The 14,853-nt window shown below is 49.8% G+C and overlaps 1 protein-coding gene across 1 annotated transcript; it reads left to right on the top strand.

Moving 5' to 3' along the window:
* The first annotated feature begins 2,671 nt into the window (after positions 1 to 2,671).
* ZFP64 (ZFP64 zinc finger protein) lies at positions 2,672 to 11,759 on the top strand. The gene is made up of 6 exons (XM_083873561.1): positions 2,672 to 2,796; positions 3,239 to 3,478; positions 5,380 to 5,541; positions 5,855 to 5,917; positions 7,213 to 7,464; positions 10,424 to 11,759. The coding sequence occupies exons 1-6, from the start codon at positions 2,727 to 2,729 to the stop codon at positions 11,698 to 11,700; spliced, it is 2,064 nt and encodes a 687-aa protein (XP_083729687.1). The 5' UTR covers positions 2,672 to 2,726; the 3' UTR covers positions 11,701 to 11,759.
* Positions 11,760 to 14,853: the final 3,094 nt, after the last annotated feature.

Raw genomic sequence — 14,853 nt, 5'->3', positions numbered from 1 at the left:
CATGCCAAAGCCAGAATCCTGTAATCACTGAGGTTGGAAAAGACCTCCAAGTTGTTCCTGATCCTCACCTTGTCCCCAGCCCAGAGCTCTGAGTGCCACCTCCAGGAATTCCTGGGACACGTCCAAGGATGGGGATCCAAACCTCCCTGGGCAGTTCCAATGCCTGACCACCCTTCCCAGCAACAAATTCCTCTTGATGTCCAACCTGAGCCTCCCCTGGCACAACTTTTTATCCCAGTCTTTCCATAACTCTATTTTGCAGGGCCATATATCAGGAGATCCCATGGACAGCTGTGGGTCTGAAGCTGCTGCTCTCCCACAGGCACGCAGCAATTTCTTCACTATCTCAAGCTCTGGGTTGTGTTGAAGTCGGTGCCAGTGATTGGTTTTTCTTCTTCTGACATCCCTGTAAAACAAAGCTTAAAGAGAGCGATGTGACAGTCAGAATTCCCTTGGGATACCAAAGGCTGTGACCCTCAGGCGCCTGCCCGGCCGCTGCTGCTTCTGCTGCAGGTTCCTCTCTCCCTCTGCTTTGAACCATGTGGAGCTGCCACCACCTGAAAAACCTTTCCCAGCACAGCCATGACCAAAATTCAGGAATCTCTATGAAAAGCATTAATTCAGCCCCACTTTGTCTTCTCCCTGAAGGAAAAGAGGCTGAGAATTTCCTGCTGTGGAGTTGTGTGCACACTCTGTGCGCTGTGAGCTGCATTTCCAAACCCATCCAGGTGCTGGGAAATGAGGTACCTGCTCATCCAGCCAGGAGAACAAACCCTGACCCTTGAAACACACCAGTCATTGTTCCCTTTGCTTTTCACAGATAGAGGAAAGTGCATTTAAAAGAGAAAAAATACATTAATCAGCAGTATAAATGAATAAATTATCAGGATATACCAATAAGATGCAAAAAAATCCCCCTCAAAACCTGGGGAATTCCAGAGGTGGGAAGCACAGCACCAGAGCAGCCCAGGACTGAGCCCTTCCCTCCCCAAGGGCTCCAGCCCTTGTCAGCACAGTGTTAGAAATGTATATTATAAAATCGGCATTTTGCAAAATGTGTGCTGTATAATTAATAACATTATATAGGATATAAGTTTTTTATTTCTGCTGTTAGTAAAGAAAATTAGGCATAGTGGTAGTAGTTAATATGAGTATGTTTAAACTGTCTGTTTAGTCGAAATAACATCCAGTGAACATGTAAAGAAGACTCTGCTACTGATACACCAACTATCAGCATCTCCCATCTGAAGAAAATATAGACCAAAGCCCAAGCTAAAGGTGATAATAAAAACACAGCCACAAAAAAGCAAACCCAAAGAGAGACCCTACTAAACAGTTCCTAAAATATGGAAACTAGTTTATGAAAAAATATGAATATACACAAACTGATGCAATAGAAAGGGTATTTAAAGAATGTCTCTGATATAGCAAAGTGTGAACTTAACTGCTTGCCAAGTCACTCAGTGGGCCGTACTTTGCTGTTTATCTCCTAATTGTCTTTAATTTTTTAATTAAACCTGTTACTTAAAATTTACTGGAAAAGTGAACCTGGTTTTTCACAAGAGGGGACAGGGCAGTGCAGTTTAGTACTGACACAACCCAGCAGTGCAGTTTGCCACTGACAGAGCCCTTTGTGCAGGACAGCAGCAGGGAGTGATGGAAGGGCTGCAGGGAATCCCTCCTGGCAATGCCACAGCGGCTCAGCCCATCTGAATCTTCTGGATGTTAATTTAACACATCCCGTTAGCAGTGTCCCATTAATAACAGGGCAAATAACACACCAGACACTCTGGGGGTTCAGGCTGGAGGTGCGGGCACAGCTCTGGAGTTCAGGTTTGGGGCCGGGCAGGGCTCTGGGGTTCAGGCTGGAGGTGCAGGCAGGGCTCAGGATGAAGGCCGGAGATATGGGTATGGTTCAGGGGGGAAGGCTCGGGGCCGGGCAGGGCTCTGGGGTTCAGGTTGGAGGTCCAGGAATGGCTCTGGGGTTCAGTCTCGGGGCCGGGCACGGCTCTGGGGTTCAGGTTGGAGGTCCAGGAATGGCTCTGGGGTTCAGTCTCGGGCCCGGGCACGGCTCTGGGGTTCAGTCTCAGGGCTCTGGGGTTCAAGCTGGAGGTGCAGACACGGCTCCGGGGTTCAGTCTCAGGCCCAAGCACGGCTCCGGGCTCTCACCCCGCCGCTCCGCTGCCTCAGGGCCCTGCCTGCCCGGGGCCGCTATCGCCCGGCACCGCCGCAGCTTGGCGGCCGCCACTGAGCATGCTCGGCTCCCGCACATCCGCCGGCGCCCGGCGGCCGAGCAGCGGCAGCGGTGCCGGTGCCGGGTCCCGGCGGGCTCGGCCCCTCAGGAGGCGGCGGCGGCGGCGGCGGCGGGGCCGCCATGAACCGCGGCGGGGCGGGGGCGGCGCCCGCCTTCCCCGGCCCCGTGCAGTGTAAGTGCTGCGCCATGCGCGCTCCGGGGCCCGCGCCGCGCCAGCGCGGGGAAACCGGGGCCTGGCCGGGCCCCGAAACATGAGTAGCGCATGAAGCGGGCGGGAGCGGAGCCCGGGAACCTGGCTGGGGGGCGGGGGGGGGGAACCCGGGAACCTGCGTGAGCGCCGCGGGGACGGGCGGCCAGAGGGGGCAGGGGACACTGGCGTGTGGTCAGTGCGGCCGGAGGGGTCAGTGGGACCTGGGACCATGGTCCGTGGGTCCCGGGCAGTGATCCATGGATCCCGAGTGATGGTCCGTGCATGCCCGGCAGAGATCCGTGGGTCCCGGGCAGTGCTCCGTGCATCCCAGGCAGTGGTCCATTGCTCCGGGGTAATGGATGCTCAGTGGGCACTGGGTGCTGTCCGTGTGTCCTGGGGGATTGTCCACGCTCCATGGGCACTGGGTGCTGTCCGTGTGTCCCAGGCAGTGATCCGTGGTCCCTGGGTGCTGTCCGTGTGTCCTGGGGGATTGTCCACACTCCATGGGCACTGGGTGCTGTCCATGTGTCCCAGGCAGTGATCCCTGGGCACTGGGTCCATGGATGCTGGGGGGGATTGCCCACTCTCCCTGGGCTCTGTGTGCTGTCCATATATTCCCGTATCACTCCATGCAGTGATGCCGCAGCCATGGGGCAAGTGCCCCTGCAGCACCCCGAGCCCTCCAGGGAAGCATCCCCGCTGTCCCCTGTGCTCGGGGCATGTCCCTGTGCCCCCGGAGCAGATGTCACCCACTGCCATCCCCACGCTGAGCTGACCGTGCCGTGTCCCCGCAGTCCCCGGCAGCACCACGGTGCTGGTGGAGCTGACGCCCGACATCCACATCTGCGGCATCTGCAAACAGCAGTTCAACAACCTGGACGCCTTCGTGGGGCACAAGCAGAGCGGCTGCCAGCTGACCAGTGCCACGGCCAGCGCCACCAGCACCGTCCAGTTCGTGTCCGAGGAGACCGTGCCCAGCACACAGGCCCAGAGCTCCAGCAGGACCATCGCCTCCGAGACACAGACCATCACAGGTACACAACCTTCACAGGTACACAGACCAGCACAGGTACACAGACCAGCACAGGTACACAGACCATCACAGGTACACAGACCAGCACAGGTACACAGACCCATTACAGGTACCCAAACCTTCACAGGTACCTGAACTTCACAGGTGCACGAACCATCACAGGTACCCAAACCTATCACAGGTATCCAAACCCTTCTCAGGTACCCAAACCATCACAGGTACCCAAACCTTCACAGGTGCACAACCTTCACAGGTACCCAAACCCATCACAGGTACCAACAGGTACCCAAACTTCAGAGGTGCACAAACCCTCACAGGTACCCGAAGTCATCACAGGTACCCAACCCTTCAGAGGTGCACAACCTTCACAGGTACCCAAATTTATCACAGGTACCCAACCCTTCACAGGTACCCAAACTCATCCTAGGTACTCAAACCTTCACAGGTATCCAAACCCATCACTGGTACCCAAACCCATCACAGGTATCCAACCTTCAGAGGTGCACAAACCTTCACAGGTACCTGAACTTCACAGGTACCCAACTCTTCACAAAGTACCCAAACTCATCACAGGTATCCAAACCCTTCACAGGGACCCAAACTTCACAAGTGCATAAACTCATCACAGGTACCCAGACCATCACAGGTACCCAAACTCATCACAAGTACCCAAACCCTTCACAGGTACCCAAACCCATCACAGGTACCCAAACCCATCACAGTCACCACCATGTCACCTGCCAGGTGCCAGCCCTCTGTCCCCGTGTCCCCATCACCCAGCTGCAATAACAGCTTTCACATCACTTGTCATGTAACCAAGGAAATTAAATAGTGCTCTACTGCCTTGGGTTTGTTGTAACAATAGTTGCTTAATTTGCTAATTGAGATACAAGTTCTCTCAGAGAATTGCTCAACTCTATTGTGTTGTGGAACCAGCTTGTGCAGATTAATTAAAATTGTCGATACTTATGAAAAATACTGAAATTACTATGTGTTTTATGTTTTTTTAAGAGAGCTCTGGATGGAAAACAGACCCAGAATTGCTGTCAGGCACCCATCCAGACCTTTTTATGTGAGAACACTGCATTCCCTAACATTGCTCCCACAACTAATTGGCAGGAAAAATATTACTCAAAATTTCTGCCTATGTGAAGGCTCGAGTGAGGTCCCGATCCTGGAGACATTTAAATAAAATTAGGATTTTGTTCCGTGTGTGAAGGTTTGCCCTTCTATATATAGTTTTGTTTTATTTTGGTGTGGGACCTTCCTAAACCCCAAGTTATTTGACTCTAATTTGGATGGACAGATTAAGGCAGGGAATCTGGGAGAGCAGTGAAACAAGCTGAATTCAGGGCCCACTTCCAGGAATTTTTGTATTATAATCCCTCAACTCAGTGTGGGTTTTGGGTGAGTCATTTTTCTGCTTCATATTTACTCATCTTTAAAATGAGGACAGTTCTATCCATTTGCCCTTTTGGGCTATAGTGTTGTTTAATTGATTTAAAAGCTGCTACTTTGGCTGAGATATTTTCACCTGTTATTCTTGTGAGTAACAGCTAAAAACAGTAGAGTTGAAAGAGACTGAACTTTTCTAACAATTACAAAAATAATTCGTGCGGTGCCTTTTGACAACATTTGCCATATAAATAAGGATATTTTTTTCTCATTTGGGCTATAACACAGAGTTGAAAAACAAATACATCTTTATTTTGTATTTGGAAGAGAAAAACCCTTTTTCCTTTGCTCTTCCTCCAGGTAAATAGGAACAGGAATGTTGCTGGAAAAAAAAAAAAACAAAAAAACCACAGAATAGACAATACATGAAACTAGATAATAATCAGATTTTTTTAAATCTGATTAAAATAAGTTAATGCTGTCACATGAAGCTTTTTGTGTGTTTAGTTTCTGCCCCAGAGTTTGTTTTTGAGCATGGCTACCAAACCTACCTGCCCAGTGAGAGCACGGAGCCTCCAGCTGCTGCTGTTGTCTCTACACCACCAAAACCAAGGTCCAAGAAATCCTCCTCCTCACTGCCCCTGAAGAAACTCAGCTGCCTTTACCCAGGTGAGATGGGGATTGTACCTTCTGCCTTTCCATTTTAACGTGGAGGGCTTTCCTGTAGTGACACACAGATGATTTTTGATACCTGCAGCAGTTCTGGGGTGAGTTGCCTCTAAGGGGAAATATTAGAAAACTCCACGTGTGAGCTGCTCACTGTTTGAAGTAGATGTGATTAAAGATGAGCAATTAATTTTCTCTAAACAGTGAATTTTAAAGAAAACACTGTTCAAAATAAATGTCTGGAATATGGTAATGTATTTTTATTATTTTGCTAGATTTTCCTTGAATTTAATGATCTTTATCTCGCTGTTTTCAGGTTGCCAGTTCAAGACTTCCTATGGCATGAAGGATTTGGAGCGTCACCGGCGAACGCACACAGGTGAATGTTCCTGTATTTTCCTTTGGGTCTGTTTCCTCCTTTCAGCTTTTTCACAAAGGCCATTTTCATATGAATCAATGTCTCTATAAATAGGATTTAGACATGTCTGTGTTTGCTGGTATTGCCCTGGCCTGTGCCTGTTGGGGACATGCCCCGCTGAGGGCAGCACCAGGCACAGCTGTGACTCTGGAACTTCAAGTTGTGAGGTCCCATCCTGCTTGTTCCTCCCTCCAGCCACCCTTGTTTGTGCTTTTGGGACTGAGAGTTGTCCTTGGTGTCCTTTTGTCAGACAGACACAAAGAACCACACTCACACTGGCCAGTTGTGAGATGAGAAAGAAGAAGGTTTATTTTGGGTTTTGGGTTTTAATAGGATTTAGAGTTTGATCAGCAATTGGGGGATGAGGTTGACACCTCTTTGACCCCACTGGTCAAACCAGAAGTCCATCAATTTGTCCTTCCCCCCAAGAAGGAATGCACGATTTACAAAACATCACTCTTTGTTTATGTTACAATGCCTGAGAAAACTCTAATACAGAATGTAAACACCAGAAGGCTGAAAAATCAGGGTGATGGTGTCCAGCAGGAAAAGGATTTGTTTTGTGTCCCTGCTGTGTGCAGAGCTGAGTGACACTGACTGTGAGCTCAGAACTCACCCCTGGGCACCACAGAACCTGAAAAATATAAAAGCTAAAACTTCAGGCATCACACAGGATTTAACAGTGTGTCCTTTTTGGGGTGTAGCTCAGGCCTTTCTAGACCCCAGTCAGGCTCTCCAGTGGAGAAACTGCTGGAGAAGGATCCAGGCAGCAATTGCAGCTCCCACATCCACACACGTCCCAAGGCTGGCTCAGCAGAGGGGCAGAGGGCTCCCAGCCCCAGAGCAATTCCCAGCCAGCGTTTATTCCACGGGCCAAAGGTGATTTCTGGAGGCCAAAGAGGCCAAGGCTGTGAATTTTCTCAGTTCTTTGGGGTCTGTGGGGTGTGGGTGGGACAGGGGGCAGGGCAGGGGACAAGTGACCATAGGGGAGAGAGGAACAGGACACCAGGCCCCATAAGCAATGGGGAAACAGGGACAGGGGATCCCATGGGGCGGGTGATGGACTTGCCAAACCCAGAGAGGAGATTGCACAGTGTCTGCAGGGAGCCATGGGGGAGAAGCCTTTGTTACACCTGGGAGGGGCATCTTTAATCTTCGTTGGAAATTCCTTTAATGGCACAAGGGACTCCACAACAGGAGATGCTTTTGGCAAACAGGTAGCACCTCCACCACCTAAAACCACTCTGCTGTTGCAGGAGACAAGCCCCACAAGTGCGAGGTGTGCAGCAAGTGCTTCAGCCGCAAGGACAAGCTGAAGATGCACATGCGCTCGCACACGGGGGTGAAGCCCTACAAGTGCAAACACTGCGAGTACGCGGCGGCCGACAGCAGCAGCCTCAACAAACACCAGCGCATCCACTCCAACGAGCGCCCCTTCAAGTGCCAGATCTGCCCCTACGCCAGCCGCAACTCCAGCCAGCTCACCGTGCACCTGCGCTCGCACACAGGTGGGCCTGCACTCACTTACATGGCTTGGAGAGTCACAGAAATGATTTTAAGGCATGGACAGGTGTCTAGATACCAGAAAGGGATAGTCTGAGTTCCCAATGAGTGCCAGATCTGCCCCTAAGCCAGCCACAGCTGCAGCCAGCTCACCGTGCAGCTGCGCTCACACACAGGTGGGGGAGACTCACTTCCACAGCTGAGACAGTCACAGAGGTGATTTTAAGTCATGGTGTCATGGTTGAGTCAGGTGTCCAGATCCCCAAAAGGGATTATTTGAGTTCCCAACAAGTGCCCCTTCAAGTGCCAGATCTGTCCCTAAGCCAGCTCCAGCCAGCTCACCGTGCACCTCTGGTGGCACACAGGTGAGGTTGTGCTCACATCCATGGGTGGAAGGGTTGTAGGATCACAGAGATGATTTTAAGTCATGGACAGGTAGCCCAAAAGGGATAATTTGAGTTCCCAATGAGTGCCCCTTCAAGTGCCAGATCTGTCCCTACGCCAGTTCCAGCCAGCTCACCGTGCACCTGCACTCGCACACAGGTGGGGTTGTGCTCACATCCATAGGTGGAAGAGTTGGAGGGTCACAGAGATGATTTTAAATCATGGACAAGTAGCCCGAAAGGGGTGATTTGAGTACCCAAGAAATGCCAGATCTGCCCCTAAGCCAAGCTGCAACTCCAGCCAGCTCACTGTGCACCAGCGCTCACACACAAGTTTTATTCGCATCCATGGCTCTAAAGCTTGGAAAGTCACAGAGGTGATTTTAAGGCATGTACAGGTGTCCAGATCCCCAAAAGGGATGGTTTCAAGCACCCCTTCAAGTGCCAGATCTGCCCCTAAGCCAGCTCACCGTGCACCTCTGCTGGCACACAGGTGAGGGTTGTGCTCACATCCACAGCCCCAAAGCTTGGAGAGTCACAGAGATGATTTTAAGTCATGGACAGGTGTCCAGATCCCCAAAAGGGATTATTTGAGTTCCCAATGACCCCCCTCAAGTGCCAGATCTGCCCCTAATGCAGCTGCAGCTCCAGGCTGCTCACTGTGCTCCTCTGCTCACACACAGCTGGGGTTGTGCCCTTCTACCCCAGGCAGGTGAGGCCTGAGTGAGCACCTGGGAATGCTCGCGGCTCTCTGGTATTTCCAGCAGAATTAGATTTCTGTGCCATTCAATATTCCAGTAGCTAGGAAGGGATTTTAGGCTAACCTTTCTTTTTGGCATTTCAAATTGTTGCACCTTAAGCAATTGAATGGGACTAAAACTCAAGCTTTAGTCTAAAACTCAAGCTTTAGTCTTGTTGTTGCTTCTATTTCTCCAATTTTTTTTTTTTTTTTTTTTTTTTTTTTTTTTTGTAAAAGGACCTTTTTACTGTTTGCTGAAAGGAGGCACAAGAATTTTGAAAGTAATCATTTTGTCCTTGTTAGGTTGCAAAGGTGTCATGCACACACCCAGTTTTAGGAGAAAAGTAAGACTGGTAATGTAGAATATATTGCTTACTGGAATTAAATTAATTATCCTCTAGAAGGTGAGTGTAATTCCCGTTGCTCAGAGTGAGATCATCACAGAATTACTTGTTGAACTTGTCACTAAACATCAGCTTCCAGTTGATTTGAGTGAAACCACTCTTAGAATTAATCATCCTATGGTGAGACACAAGTTTTTATCTAAATCCGGGCAGTGTCAGTTAGGGATGGGCAGAAGTGTAAAGAAATACAGAGTAGACAACTCTTTAAAGAAACAGAGCCAGAATTTGCTATATTCTTTTTCATATATTGTGCTACCCTGGATATGAAAATTAAGTCATTGAAATATGAACTGTGCCTTCATCAGCAAAACAGATAAAAATTCAGTAGCTGAGTGTGCAGCTGAGGCTGTAAAATAAACTAGATGAACAAACAGTGCATCTTCATTAATAAAGTCTGTTTAATACAGATACAACACCATGCATCTCAATTATTAAACAGATACATGGATTAGCACAGTAGGCCACAACTTGATTTGAAAAATATGCAGCTAAACCTATGACATATGCAAAATTATACAGCTCTCACAAACTCTATAAAATATTAACTTCTAAAATAAATCAGCCATTTGCAGTTTGATTATTAAAGAGGATAAATGCTTGTTGAACTAAATACACTTTCTTTTTCCCCCCTCTCACCAAGAGTGTCTTAGAAGCTAATAACACAATTCTTATATTTGTTTAAGATAATGCCTACCTAAAGGCTTCATGCTCAGGTGTTTTAGAGAACTATATTTTTAAATTAAAGAAAGAAAAGGGAGTCGTTATTTAGTAGTTAGTAGTTATTATTTAGTTACTTAGTAGTTATTTAGTTAGGTTGCTAAGTTTCCTTTGGAATTTTTTTAATGGTTTTACAACAGACTCACTGGAATTGTTTAGGGATTAGCACAGCTCCACCTTATCCTGGTCATGGATGTTATGACAGCAGCCTGCAAGGACAGAAAACGCAAAATAATGGATTTAGATCCAGGTGTGTCACGGAGACAGGTGTGCCACGGGATTTCTCTTGGCTTTGGGGATGCATTGGGAGTTCAGAAGGAGGCAGCTCCACCAGCTCCTCTTTAACCTGGTCGTGGATGTTGTGACACCAGCCTGCAAGTACAGAAAACACAAAATAATGGATTTAGATCCAGGTGTGTCACGGCAGGTGATAATCCTGTGCCATGAGATTTCTCTTGGCTTTGGGAACACGTTGAGAGTTCAGAAAGAGGCAGCTCCACCTTAACCTGGTCGTGGATGTTGTGACACCAGCCTGCAAGTACAGAAAACACAAAATAATGGATTTAGATCCAGGTGTGTCACGGCAGGTGATAGTCCTGTGCCATGAGATTTCTCTTGGCTTTGGGAACGCATTGGGAGTTCAGAAGGAGGCAGCTGTAGGGGATTGTCCCCAGCAGTGTGTCCCTGTGTCCCCTGTGTCACCTGTGCCTTCCATCTGCAGGAGACGCCCCTTTCCAGTGCCAGATGTGCCCCGCCAAGTTCAAGATCAACTCGGACCTGAAGCGGCACCTGCGGGTGCACTCGGGGGAGAAGCCCTACAAGTGCGAGTTCTGCGAGGTGCGCTGCGCCATGAAGGGCAACCTCAAATCTCACGTGCGCATCAAGCACAGCATGGAGAACACCCTCAAGTGCCCCGAGTGCGACTTCCAGTGCGGCAACAAGACCAGCCTGAGGCACCACATCCGCGGCCACCAGCCCGAGCAGCCCGTCAAGTGCTCCGAGTGCAGCTACTCGTGCTCCAGCAAGGCGGCCCTCAAGGTGCACGAGCGCATCCACGGCAAGGAGCGCCCCTTCAAGTGCGAGTTCTGCAGCTTCGACACCAAACAGCGCAGCAACCTCACCACGCACGTCCGTAAAGCCCACGGGGACAAGGCCAAGGGCAAGAGGCTGGACAAGAAGGAAGGGGACAAGCCCAGGCAGGGTGGCTCCAGGCAGGTGGCCAAGCTGGATGCCAAAAAGGCCTTTAAGTGTGACCTGTGTGACGCCTCCTTTGTCCGCGAGGATTCCCTGCGCAGCCACAAGAAGCAGCACAGCCTCTACAGCAGCTCCAAGAGCAGCGAGCTGGCCGTGCTGCAGCTCCAGATGGATCCCAGCCGCCAGCCCGGCGCTCCCATCACCGTCAGCCACCTCCAGGTGCCCCTCCAGGCCGCTCAGGTGTCGCCCTACAACGAGGGCAGAGTCAAGATCATCGTGGGCCACCAGGTGCCTCAAGCTGCCTCTGTGAACGTGGTGCCTCCCACCCTGCTGGCCCCGGGGCAGGAGGAGGTGCTGGGTGGGGGCCGCCTGCAGCTGCTGGGCCAGGTGAGCGTGCTGGCCCCAGCCCCAGTGGCAGCGGTGGCCCCAGGGGACACGGGGCCGGTGGCAGAGCCGGCAGTGCTGCTGAGCACCCCAGAGCAGGCTGAGGGCAGTGCCCTGCACCAGGCTCTGCTCCCTGGAGCTGCCCCTGGCCACGAGCCACCCCCCAGCCAGGCTTTCATTGCCAGCTCTGGCATCAGCTGCTCCGACCTGGAGGGGCTCAACGCCCTCATCCAGGAGGGAGCGGCCGAGGTGACCGTGGTCAGCGATGGAGGGCAGAGCATCACCGTGTCCACGGCCGCTCCTCCTCCGCCCATCTTCTCCTCCTCATCACACACTGAGGGCCCCAAGCAGGGCTATTCCATCATCCAGAGCGGGGCTCACACGGCGCTGCTGTGCCCGGCAGACTCCATCCCTGATTAGGGACAGGGGCTGCTCTCTGCTGGGGCAGTGCTGGGCACAGGACACAGCTGAGCCCAGGATTTGTCTCCCCCAGACTCCATTCCCGTTAGGGACAGGGGCTGCTCTGTGCTGGGGCAGTGCTGGGTACAGGACACAACTGAATTCAGGATTTGTTCCCCAGACTCCATTCCCATTAGGGACAAGACACTGCTCTGTGCTGGGGCAGTGCTGGGCACAGGACACAGCTGAGCCCAGGATTTGTTCCCCAGATACATCCCCGATTAGGGACAGGACATTGCTCCGTGCTGGGGCAGTGCAGAGCCTGGCAGGAATTCACAGGACATAACTGAATTCAGGATTTGTCCTCCAGAGCCAAATTCCATTTCCATGCTGTATTTGTCCACTGAAGCATCTCGTGTGTGAGGAGGAGGAGGATGTGTTAGTATTTCTGTGCCTCTGTTGCAATCAGAGGCTCTGCTCTTTGGAGAACCAAAGCAGTGTTGGCAGTGTCCCCAAACAGTGACATCCCCCCAGCGTGGCTCTTGTACTGCCTGAAAGAAGAAACCCTCCTGTTGTTGGACATACACACAAAAAAACAATAACCTGAGCCATCCTGGGATTTATTTCACTAAGCTCTCTCATTTCTGTCCTCTCTGTGCATTCACTGCTCTGCCTGAGCTCCAAGGAGCTCCCACTGCTGCCTCTGCTCCAGCCCAGGTGGAGTTTGAGGGGTTTCTCCTCAGTCCCTGCAGGAATTGGTGGCACTGGAAATGCTCGTGCAGAGACCTGGTGATTGTTTTTAGGAAACAAAAGAATGTTGTCCCTGTCTCAGTAGTAACTAACTTTGTTAGCAAAGACACAAATCATCCCTGGCACGGTGATGGCTGTCAGGGGTGCCTGGGAATTAAAGAGCGAAACAACTGGAAATATATTTTTTACAAACACTTCTTACCTCTTGTTTTTATTTTGGTGCTGCCTGTTGGGAGTTGCATGGGTGGTAAAAGTGCAGTAGAGTTTGGGTCTTCTCTTCACGTTAAAGATTGAATTTAAATTAAAATTTAAAAAAAAAACTTGTAATCCAAGGTCTGTCACTCCAGTAGAAATTCAGGTTGGATCATAAGGAGATGGTAACATATTAATAAATTTATTATAATATTATATATATATAGATTTATAATAAATATTCTTATATTTATAATTTATTATGGACATTACTCCCATGAAAGGATTCCAGGCTGTATTTTGAACTGTGCAAAGGTACCAGGAACTAAAAGCAGTGAATTTCCCCATCCCTGGTGTTCCCTCTCATCCATAGGTGGTGCCAGAGGCTCAGGAAAAACTTTGGAGTGTGCTCTGCCTCCTGGATGATATTTCCTGTTTAACACTTCCCTGTAAAAACAATTCAAAAGTCATTTTTTTAAGACGTTACCAAAAGCTCAGCTGTAAAAATCTCCCTCTCACTTAAGAGAAAAAGCTGCGGATCAAAAAGAAATACCCAAAGTTTTCTACCAGAAGCAGATCTGTGGCCAAAATTTAATGATTTATGTTAAATTGATAATATTTTGCTCCCTGGTAATTAATTTTAACCCTGTTAAAATTAGTTAATTTTACCCTTTTAAGGTAATTAATTTTTCCCTGTTCATAGCTCACAGCTGTAGAACCTTTGGGCACTATAAGAATGATAAAAAACTTATAAATTTTGGCAAAGCTGCTGGTTTGAAGTGCAGTTTTATCCGTGCTTGCCCTTGGCCAGGAGCCCAACCAGATCTGGGATGTGCTCAGAAAACCTCCAGAACCTTCTCAAATAGCAAACCAGTCCATTTGTCATATTGTACAGACTCACCTTGGTGTTGGGCCCCCGAGATCAACAGGAAAGTTAAAAAAAAAAAAAGGTGTGAATGAACAGACAGAGCTCAGTGCTGCTGCTCCAGCCTCCTCTGCCTCATTGCACCGTGTGAACAATGTAGAAACTTCTTCCTCCACCCTGAGAAAAAATAAATAAAAAAAAAAAAATCAAGCTGATAATACAGGGAGGGAATTTCTTTTCAGTTTTCCCATATTCTGGCTTTGTTTTCTGTGCGTGATAAAAATGCTCTGTGTGGTTTGGAGCTGGCAGGAGCAGATTGTTTTCATCCCTGATGTTCATTTAATACATTTTTCATGTTATCAGCACAACCATCCCAGGAGGGAGCCTGGTAATGCAGGACAAGTGTCTCCTGTAGGGCTCTCCTGCTTTTGAGAGTAAATAAATCCTGTCCCTCCCTCCCTCCCCAGAGTTCTGCCCTGGCCTCGGAGCTCTGGAGATTTCCAGGACAAAATATTGGGATGGGTTTTTGTTCCTGCTGCCTGGAGATCCCCAAACTCCTCTGGGAAGTGCTGGGCCCTGGAGCAGAGCCCAGGGGTTCTGGTGCTGCTCACACTGCACAGCCCTGGCTCCCAGGGGAGGGAAAATGTGGGTATCTCACTCCAGCACAGAGGGAAAATCTGGATATCCCACCTGAGCACAGCCCTGGCTCTCAGAAGGGAGGGAAAATCTGGATATCCCACCCAGTACAGAGGGAAAATCTGGATATTCAACCCACCACAGCCGTGGCTCCCAGAGGAAAGAGTAAATCTGGATATCCCACTCAGCACAGAGGGAAAATCTGGATATCCCACCCAGCAGAGAGGGAAAACATGGATATCCCACCCTAGAATATCCCTGGCTCCCAGAGGGGAGGGAAAATATGGATATCCCACTCAGCACAGAGGGAAATCTGGGTAACCCACCCAGCAGAGAGGGAAAATCTGGAAATCCAGAGGGAAAATCTGCATATCCCACCCCAGCACAGCAGGAAAATCTGGATATCCCACCCCAGCATGGCCCTGGCTCTCAGAGGGGAGGAAAAATCTGGATATCCCACGCAGCATAGAGGGAAAATCTGAATATCCAGAGGGAAAATTCTGGATATCCCACCTGAGCACAGAGGGAAAATCTGAATATCCAGAGAGAAAATCTGGATATCCCACCCAGCACAGCCCTGGCTCCCAGAGGGGAGGAAAAATCTGGATATCCCACCCAGCACATAGGGAAAATTATGAGTTTATGGGGTGTCACACCCTCCCTGCTCTCTGGGGATGAATTTCTGTCTGCTCAGAGCTCTGGGGTTAAACCTGTGTCCATTTCCAACAAAC

This window comes from Zosterops lateralis, assembly GCF_965231275.1.
Source record: "Zosterops lateralis genome assembly, chromosome: 16".
Lineage (NCBI taxonomy): Eukaryota > Metazoa > Chordata > Aves > Passeriformes > Zosteropidae > Zosterops > Zosterops lateralis.
Note: the sequence above shows the minus strand (reverse complement) of the source record. Positions and strands in the feature narration are given on the sequence as shown.

Excerpts from the sequence above, each read along its gene's own strand:
- ZFP64 (XM_083873561.1), top strand. The coding sequence starts at position 2,727 with ATGCCCGGCAGAGATCCGTGGGTCCCGGGCAGTGCTCCGTGCATCCCA. Across the intron at positions 2,797-3,238 it reads CAGTGGTCCATTGCTCCGGG|TCCCCGGCAGCACCACGGTG; the intron begins GTAATGGATGCT and ends GTGTCCCCGCAG. Across the intron at positions 5,918-7,212 it reads TCACCGGCGAACGCACACAG|GAGACAAGCCCCACAAGTGC; the intron begins GTGAATGTTCCT and ends CTGCTGTTGCAG.